This window comes from Podarcis erhardii (genome assembly GCF_964252035.2).
Source record: "Podarcis erhardii genome assembly, chromosome: 4".
Lineage (NCBI taxonomy): Eukaryota > Metazoa > Chordata > Lepidosauria > Squamata > Lacertidae > Podarcis > Podarcis erhardii.
In genome coordinates this window covers 69193216-69203091 of record NC_138508.1, presented here as the reverse complement: position 1 = coordinate 69203091, position 9876 = coordinate 69193216, and the positions used below count along the sequence as shown (strand labels likewise).

At 41.0% G+C, this 9876-nt stretch overlaps 1 protein-coding gene across 1 annotated transcript; it reads left to right on the top strand.

Moving 5' to 3' along the window:
* Positions 1 to 1153: 1153 nt before the first annotated feature.
* Positions 1154 to 9281, top strand: LOC309340130 (toll-like receptor 7). Its single transcript, XM_081858664.1, has 3 exons — positions 1154 to 1287; positions 3455 to 3539; positions 6123 to 9281. The coding sequence occupies exons 2-3, from the start codon at positions 3495 to 3497 to the stop codon at positions 9273 to 9275; spliced, it is 3198 nt and encodes a 1065-aa protein (XP_081714790.1). The 5' UTR covers positions 1154 to 1287; positions 3455 to 3494; the 3' UTR covers positions 9276 to 9281.
* The last annotated feature ends 595 nt before the right edge of the window (positions 9282 to 9876 follow it).

Sequence of the window (9876 nt, the reverse complement as noted above, 5' to 3'; positions counted from 1 at the left end):
TGAAACTGTAACGATGCTTGCTAGCTGCAAGGAGGGGGGAAGGGGAGGAATAAAATATTGGCAAGCATGTGAAAGGAAAGAAGACTTGGCAGTTGAGATCTCCCTAGGTTTGGGTGGGATTGTTGTTATTATTAATAAATTATTATTATTATTATTATTATTATAGTTAGTGATTGGCAGTATCAAAGACTGGCCAAAATCCAATAGCACAGATTTTATCCACAAGCATTGAAATACTACTTTGATGCTTGATTCAGGGACAAAAGGATTAGGGGGCAAGATGGATCGGTCATCCAGTTACACATCGTTTTGTATAAAATTTGCCTAGGCTAATTGCTCTGAATCTGAAGTTATCTGAAGTAATTGAGGAATCTGAATCGGCTCTGAAGTTATCATTTTTCAACCATATGACACAGCAGAGATTATTCATCAACTAAATCTTACTCAGAGTGTTGTTGTTTAGTCGTTTAGTCGTGTCCGACTCTTCGTGACCCCTTGGACCAGAGCACGCCAGGTACTTCGGTCTTCTTACTCAGAGTAGTTCCACTGAAATTAAGGGACCTAACTTAAGCCACATACATTAACTTCAATGGATCTACTCAGAATAAAAGTTAGCAGCTGAACACCTCTCAGTACGATTTATATTCATATTACCTATGTTTTATAAGCAGGCAAAAAAACCCCTATGGCCTAGATCTCAGTGAAATCATAAACCTGTGGCTGGGTTGTACCACTTCAGCCTGTACATGGGGGGGGGGGAATGTAGAACTGTATGCTCCTCACTCAGCACAATACAGTTATGATCTAGATGTCAGTGGGGACGGTTCTAGCCTATCCATTTCCCTCCCATGCTGGGGAGTTTTTTTTATTATTATTTATTATTCTTACATATGGAAGAACATTTGAGCCTCGTCTCAACCTGCATTCTGAAGCAGCACAGCCCAGGTACACTTTCATTGCAATGGCAGGTTCATGCTTTGAAGACAGTGTAGGATTTTTTTTTTTTTAAAGAACCAAAAAACCCAAACAAACAAAAAAAACCCAATTCCCCACACTATTTTTACCTTTGAGGAAGTGAGCATTGGTGACAGCTGCCTCACATACTATTAATTTAGCAAGTTGTCTCCTGGTGAGAAACGAAAAAAGTACCCAAGTAGGTGACAGAATCATTCGATTGGTGAATTCTCATGCTCTCTCCCTGTATTTTGCACCTGACTGAAGTTGGAAGAGCTTATTTCATTGTTCTCTCCATCTAACACAGCACTCCTCAAAATCCTGCATAGAATGGTAAGTTCAATTTTTAACTGTATTCTTGAAAGCATTTGTATCTGGAAGCAACTCTTGAGTGCAATAAGTATTTTTGAGAATTGTATCCTTTTCTTCTGTATTTGTCTCCATTCCCATCTGCTACGTTCTGTTAAGGTGTGTATTTTATAAACATATAATGAGTACTATTGATCTTTAAAACAGGAAGTTAACATATAGGTTAGTTGGTTTGGGGAAAATGACTCTCCAACCCAATGTTTAGGGACCAGAAAACTTCAGAGGCTAAACCTCACATTTATCTCTGGAGAAAAGTGACATACCTTTGAACTCCGTAGTAAATGAGGATAGCAGCCTTAGTCTCACCTAGATACTAAAAGGGGTCAAGTGATGAGTTGTTAGTGTTGTGTGGCTTTATTATAACTTGTGACTCAGTCAGCTGGAACTGGGTAAAAAGAGTGAGACAGATACAAACCTTGCAAGAAAACAGACCTGTTGGATTGGTCTCTAAGCCCAAAACTTTGCTAGCCCTCCAGATGTTTTGGGACTACAACTTCCATCCCAAGCTAACAGGACCAGTGGTCAGGGATGATGGGAGTTGTAATCCCAAAACATCTGGAGGGCCAATGCCTGGTCTACAAAATATTGTCGCTGCAGCTGGCTTTATCTTACTGACATGGCTGCTTCTATTATAAAATGGAAGGGGCAATAAAATCACCCTACTACAGGGATGAGGAACCAGTCACATCTGGTTGGCCACTGTGAGTGCAGAATGATGGACTAGATGGGCCATTGGTCTGATCTAGCAGGCTCTTCTTATGTCTTATGTCTTTAGTACAGGTAGGTAGCCGTGCTGGTCTGCCGTAGTCGAAACAAAATAAAAAAAATCCTTCCAGTAGCACCTTAGAGACCAACTATGTTTGTTATTGGTATGAGCTTTCATGTGATATCTGAAGAAGTGTGCATGCACACGAAAGCTCATAGCAATAGCAAACTTAGTTGGTCTCTAAGGTGCTACTGGAAGGAATTTTTTTATTATGTCTTTAGGTTCATCCATCATCCCTGACTACTGGGCCATCTGGCTGGGGTTGAGGCAACTGGAGCTCAGCAACATGAGAAGCACCTCAGGTTCTCCATTCCTGCCCTAGAAGAACCAATGCAGATGTGAAAACTAACTTTAGCTGCTTCTGTGGGGGAGTTCCCAACTGCAAAGGTTGGACTGGCTCTGGCTAAGTCAAGCATACAGAGGTTAGAGCAGCCCTCACCAGTCGGCTGGGGGTCATAGGAGCTGGAATCCAACACATCTGGAGCCCAATGATTTGATACGTGAAAATTCGGCTCCTTCTCCCTTGCCCCTCTGTATGGCCTTTCACTTCTGCCGTTCCTTATTTTTGCAGCTCCACCTCATGCTCCCATTAGGCTTCCACTTGCTCCACACATCTCTACTTAGTTTTAATTGGATGAGAAAGCAGCAGCACAGCTTTGCCTGCTCTTGCACTTTTACAAAAGACTTTGCTTTGTAGAACAGTAGCAGGCAAAGCTTCTTACTGCATGGAGACATGCATTATCATCTGCTAATGGCTGCAGGCCAAGTCACTGTTAATGGCAGTTGCTAATTTTGTTTGAAAATAATAAAAAAAAATTAAGGGGGTGTCTGTCTCCTCACTTTCAGGGCCCCCTGCATTTATTTATTTTTCCAAACTGTCAAAATACAATTATAAACATTATAATAGAAGTTGTGACAAATCATAAACATCACTTGTTATCTCATTCAGTGATTCCTGAAAGTGAGGAAAGTGCTTCTGTCTTGACTCAGCCTAATATCAGAGTTGTGGGCTCAAGCCCCGTGTTGGGCAAAAGGATCCTGCATCGCAGGGGGTTGAACTAGACGATCCTTGTGGGCCTTTCCAAGGACTCAGCTACACAGCTGCAAATAAAATGCTTTAAATGTGCTGTAAAGTGCAATATACAAATGTGACACTAGATGGCGACAGTGAGCTATGCAAAATTCAATGTATTTTTCAAAACTTTTTTTTTTTAAAAAAACAACATTTTCACATCGTGTTTTTTAATATATGTGTGTGTAGATTCCACCCAACTCTACAGTTCTATGATTCTACCACAGAAACAATTCCATATTTATTTTATTCTTGGCATATTTCTAAAATGCACTCTCCTGCTGTCTCCTCAGTTTAACAGGTAGTTCTTCATTGCAAGAAACTGATCACACCATGAAAAGAGAGGGGAAATACTTGTGCACACCTCTGGGAATGCAGGTAAGCACCTGCCTTCTGACATGACAAGCTGCTTAACTGAGCATTCACATCTACTAATCCACATTTCCCTCCCTGTGCAGTTAATTATGTTTCATAGTGTTGTTCTGGGCTCTTTGCAACTCTAATTAGAGGAGCAGGCTGAACTGCAAGATTAGTTATTAATATTCAACTACTGTATAAAATCCCAAAATCAAAATCAAAAGGCTGTTATCCAAATAAAGACAGCAAGGGCAGGTGTTTAAATCAAAGGTAAATCATGTGAGCAGCAACCTCATTAAAAACACAGATTTAAAGAGAAAAAGCAACATGGTTTGGTGTTACTTATGGAATGTTGCCATATACCCAAGATCACTATTAAGGGCAAAGCATTTCCCTCCATCTCCAATGTGTTATGCCCAAATTAGGACAAACTATTGTGAATTTAAGCAACGGTTTGTCCAGATAATACAAAATTAAACCATAGTTTACAATTTTGGCTTGTCTAAATAAACCAGGGTGGACAGCCTTTATTCTGTCAAGGTGGGTGAGAGGTAATCCGTCAGGGGCCACATGGCAGAATCCAGAGCTAAAAAGAACCATGGCCATCCATTCTCTCTCTCTCTTTCTGCCACCTCATTCTCTCTCTCTCTCTCTCTCTCTCTCTCTCTTCGTCCTTGCCAAACATCTGAACTTATTGCTTGCAGTGGGCTTTTGAAACTTGCCACCCTGGGCTACAAAGCTGCCCCACTTCTGGAATACGCCATAGTTAAAACAAACTGCAGTTCTTGGTTCAAACATATTGACCCAGTTCACCCATAACTGTGAGCCAAATTATGGCTTTACCCAGATGTACTTGTCCCCAGCAAGGAAACTATGACCGCTTTGCTCCTTCTCTGGTCCTGGACCTGAACTAAACCATGGGTTGGCTTAACCTGCCATCTGACACACAGACTCATCCCAGGCAAACAAGCTGCAGCCAATGTTTGTTCTATGGCTTACTCCTTATGGTTTGTCTGGGAGAGGGTCAGATGACACACTGCACAATGGCTTAGCTCATTCCAGTGCAGCAGCAGTAGGGCTGGGAGAGCAAAATGGCTGCAGTATCCAATCTGCGAGCCTGCACACTCATGCATCCTCACTAAGCAATGGTTTGGCTTGGTGTTGCCTATGACCTGAGCCAAGGACAAACTGCAGTTCACTGAAATGGAGGCAGGTACTTCCGATCTCCTCCTTACGGCACCATCAAAGGAAGAGAGAAGAAAGGAGAGCTGAGCTAACATACTGTGGTTTAGCGTTTTATCTGAACATATTCTCATTTTATTATTTCATTTATGACTTGCTTCCTATGAAGCATCTCAAAATGATTTAAAATATGATTGAAACAATTACATATATAAATCAATTTAAAAACAAAAAAGACATATACAACTATTTTTTTAATTTAAAAAATACATATCTAAAATCTAGTACAAATCCAGCACAGATAGTTCTATGTTCTCTTGCTTTTAGAAGCTAACAGTGGACCACTAGGGTTTTATTAAAGAAAAGGTAGACCTTGAAGAGTAGGTAAACCCATCCTTTTTTTCCTGACCACATGCAATTATTTTTTTTCAAGTTGCACCTCAGAACTCTGCACGTGCAACAGATGTGTGCATTTTGGTGTGATTGTCGTGACCAGTGACTGGATAGCAGCTCTCTCCTAACATACTCTCTCCTAATGTCTCAAAACTGTGTTTTAGATTTTGTAAAACCACAAGGAGCTCTTGAAACAGAAAACATGCAAGCTCTCCCTCCCTCTCATATAGCCTGCTGTTCAGCAAAATGATTTTCCCTCCCCAGACGCAAAAGGGATCACACTAGTTAGTTTCAACCCTTTGTTGACTACTCTGAGACATGGGGAAGCAGCCGCAATTAATAATTTTGAAATGAGAGAATGCTCCTCTCCACCATTACATTGACAGTGGCACTGAGGGTCCAGACTAGATGTTACAGGGCAACTGCATGCATTTTAGGCAGGTGTTTGCTCTGTTTGCACGAAAAAAGGACTGAAATGGGAGTGAAACCAGCCTCTCCCATGCTTTGCCTTGTGTACTCCATAGCACCAACCAGTTCTCTGCTTGACTCATCACTTCCAGTTGAAGCCAGGCTGCAGAAGAACTACATAATATTAACCAAGTGCCGTGACATAAGGCAAGAGGAAGGGCTGGCTTTGCTTCCCTGTGTATTCCTTTCTATTAAAAAACCAAAACCTCTTGCTTTATAAGTGAATGGAGAAACAAGTGTGGGAAAGTGCTTTTCTTGTCTGGCTCTAATTTCCCACCATTTTGTTTCTCTGGGTAGCCATAGTTTCTAGTACGATGAGAGAGGGGTGGAAATCTGATCTCTGTCCACTATGGTATGTGAATCCTGTAGAAATTATCTGAACTTTATTTATAAAGTTTATGCACAGCCTCACACACAGCAGGAGCCTGCAATCTACATTGCTTTGGTATGTGTCTTTACGGTGCTACAAAACTTGCTGTTGATTTTGCTACCAATATTGAAATGTCTAAGAGAAGCCTTTTAAGCCGAGTTTGTTGTGACTTCATTTTCCCTTCTGTCTAGGCAAATCACCTACAGCAAACAGCCAGTTTGCTTTTCTCCATTATGTTCATTACGTTCCTGTTTCCAAGGATGGTTCCAGCAACACAATTCCCCAAAACCTTGCCTTGTGATATGGTTTCTGGTAGCGAATATTTGCTAGCAAATTGCACTGAGCGTGGCCTCATAACATTCCCAACATTCCCAGAAGAAATGTCTGCCAACATTACTAACCTGACACTCGCCATTAACCACATCCCAAGGATTGCCCAAAGCTATTTTAACCACCTCAAGAATCTTCTGGAAATTGATTTCAGGTGCAACTGTGTGCCTACTATGTTGGGGCCAAAAGACAAGGTGTGTACCACGATTCCCCAAATCAAACCTGGCAGTTTTGCCAAACTCCACAAACTAAAATCACTGTATTTAGATGGAAATCAACTCTCCGCCATCCCTCTGGATCTGCCTTCAAATTTGCGTCTTCTAAGTCTTGAAGCAAACCACATTTTTAGCCTCAATAATTTGTCAGGACTTAGTAACCTAGAAAGTCTCTTCCTTGGTCAGAACTGCTATTACCGCAATCCTTGCAATGTTTCCTATAGCATTGATGAAACAGCATTTCAGGCCCTTGGGAAGTTAACTGTGTTATCCTTAAAAGCTAATAACATATCAAAAGTCCCACAGAATCTGCCATCCTCCTTAATGGAACTTTACCTTTACAATAACATAATTCGGAATATTAGTGGGGATGATTTAGCCAACCTTCATAATTTGAAAATCCTGGACTTAAGTGGCAACTGCCCTCGCTGTCACAATGCCCCCTATCACTGTGTGGAATGTGAAGGTCAGGCAAGTATTTTTATCCATTCCAGTGCTTTCGACTCCTTAACACAATTAGAAGTACTGCGGCTGCACAGCACTTCCCTTTGCAAAGTGGATCCAAAGTGGTTTAAGAATACTATGAAACTTAAAGTGCTCGATCTCTCACAGAATTATTTGGCTAAAGAAATTGAGCGTGCCGACTTTCTGAAGTCTCTTCCTAACCTTGTAAGCTTGGATTTGTCTTTCAATTTTGATCTGGGGTCATATTCCCAATATCTGAAGCTACCAAAGACGTTTTCTACTCTTACCAATCTGCAATTCTTAGGTTTGAGGGGTTTCATTTTCTGGGAACTGGATAACCATACTTTACAAAATTTGATTCCTCTGCAAAATCTTAGTGTGCTGGATTTTGGGACTAATTTCATCAGGAATGTTGATGTGTCTAAGTTCAAAAGCTTCCCAGCTCTTAAAGTTATAAATCTTTCCTTCAATAAAATATCTCTCATTTCAAGTGGATCCAGTGATAATTTAAACTCTCTTCCAAAGCATTCATTAGTTGAAAGCAATGGTGTTGTGCTGAAAGATATGCATTACTTCAGATATGATGAGTATGGCCGAAGTTGCAAGTGCAAAGACAGAGAGGCTGCTTATCCATTGCCTTTTGCCGGTGACACTTCTTGCAGCAGCTATGGAGCAATGCTGGATTTGAGCAGAAACAACATGTTTTTTATCAAGGCCTCTGATTTCAAGGACTTCACTTTCCTCAAGTGCCTCAACTTGTCTGCTAACGCTATGAGCCAAACTCTCAACGGAACTGAATTCAAATATCTTTCCAACTTGAAATATCTGGATTTTTCTAACAACCGGATTGACTTGCTAAATTCAAATGCCTTTAAAGAGCTGGAAGAACTAGAAGTTCTCGACCTCAGTGATAATAGTTACTATTTTAAGGCAGAAGGCATCACTCACATGTTGGGCTTCATTGGTAATCTTATTAATCTCAAAACGTTGTTCATGAATGGGAATGAGATTTCTACATCCACTGATAAAGGGATGGCAAGCAGTTCACTCAAAACTCTGGAATTTAGAAAGAATCGCTTAAATGTTTTATGGCAGGATGGGAATAAAGAATATTGGTCCTTGTTCAAGAACCTGACCAACCTAAAGACTCTTGACATTTCTGAAAACTCTCTAACCTTTTTGCCTCCAGGCGTTTTTGAGAAGTTGCCTTCCAAGCTCGAAGTGTTCATATTGGCACGTAATAAAATGAAGAGTTTTAATTGGGCAAACCTTCACCTTCTGGAAAACCTAAAAACCTTGGATCTTAGCGACAACCAGTTGAGTACAGTCCCCCGTGAGCTCTCCAACTGCTCCAGGGGCCTGGAAAACCTCAACATGCAAAACAACAGGATTAGAAAACTGACAAAAAACTTTCTTCAAGGTGCCTACCAGCTGAAACATCTAGATCTCAGTTTTAACAAAATCAAAACACTTAGTAATTTCAGCTTCCCCAAGAATGTTATTGACAAGCTAGACACATTAGTTTTACACGGCAATCCTTTCCGATGCGACTGTGACCTTGTGTGGTTTGTCTCATGGGTCAACCAGACAAATGTGACTATTCCTTTACTGGCAACAGATGTGACATGTGCAGGCCCAGGTGCATGGAGAGGTAAAAGTGTGGTTTTCTTGGATCGGAATGCCTGCGAGCTGAACTATTCTTCGATCCTGTACGTAATGACTGTCTCAGTCATCATGTCTCTGATGCTGGTCACAGTAATCAGCCACTTGTATTTCTGGGATGTGTGGTACATCTATCATTTCTGCACTGCCAGTTTGAAAGGATATAAACGCCTCTCTTCGTCCAAAGCTATTTATGATGCTTTCATTGCTTACGATAAGAAAGATGCAGCTGTAAATGAGTGGGTCCTAAAAGAATTACTTGAAAAGCTAGAAGATGGCAAAGAGAAACGATTCAAGCTATGTTTGGAAGACAGAGATTGGCTACCAGGGCAGCCGGTCCTGGAAAACCTTTCTGAGAGTATACAAGAGAGCAGAAAAACTATATTTGTGCTAACAAACAGGTATATCTCGAGCGGCAACTTCAAGACAACCTTTTACTTGGCACACCAGCGCCTCGTGGATGAAAAAGCAGATGTAATCATCCTGGTGTTCCTTGAAAAGGTTTTGCAAACCTCAAAGTATCTCCGCCTCAGGAAAAGATTGTGTAACAGGTCCGTCCTTGAATGGCCAACTAATCCTCAGTCTCAGTGGTATTTCTGGCAATGCTTGAGAAATTCACTAGCAGCAAACCATGACTTGAGCTATAACAAGCTTTTTAAAGAGATGGTATAGCTTGGTCACATTCTACAAAAACGTTCTGTAGGTTAAAGCCACACTGAACTGAATGAACAGAATCAGGCTCAATCTCAGCCTTTGCACCGGGCAAAATTTTAAAACATTTGAAGGAATAGCAGCAGCTCATGGAACATTCAACACCTGCTGCTGGAATATAGGAAGCTTAGCTTATTTGAGACAAGTGCTGCAAAGAAAGCCTAGTTTGTCAACTGAACTTTTTAGATACTAAATGTTGGGATATGCTAGGAGGTTGTGGCAGATTTGTATATACTCTTAAACATCTGAGGTGGGAAAGATAAATAGAACAGAAAGGCTGTAGCTATAAGCTTCTGAAGCCACTATTTATTATTCTTGTATATACATATCCTTGAGAAACCAGAAGATACATTATTACACAGAGTGAACAGTGTATTAGGCAGTGTAGTGCTTAGGTAACATTTGAAGCCACAGATATACAGTAAATCTCAAGTCATCTTATAAACTCAATTGGGGGCACTAAGCCAGGAATAGGGACCTCTCGCCTAGGGGCCAAATGTGGTGCCCCAGCCTTGAGAGTCTCTCCAAGCCATGTTTCTTAACCAGCCCTCCTGGCACCTTC

Excerpts from the sequence above, each read along its gene's own strand:
- LOC309340130 (XM_081858664.1), top strand. The coding sequence starts at position 3,495 with ATGAAAAGAGAGGGGAAATACTTGTGCACACCTCTGGGAATGCAG. Across the intron at positions 3,540-6,122 it reads GCACACCTCTGGGAATGCAG|GCAAATCACCTACAGCAAAC; the intron begins GTAAGCACCTGC and ends CCTTCTGTCTAG.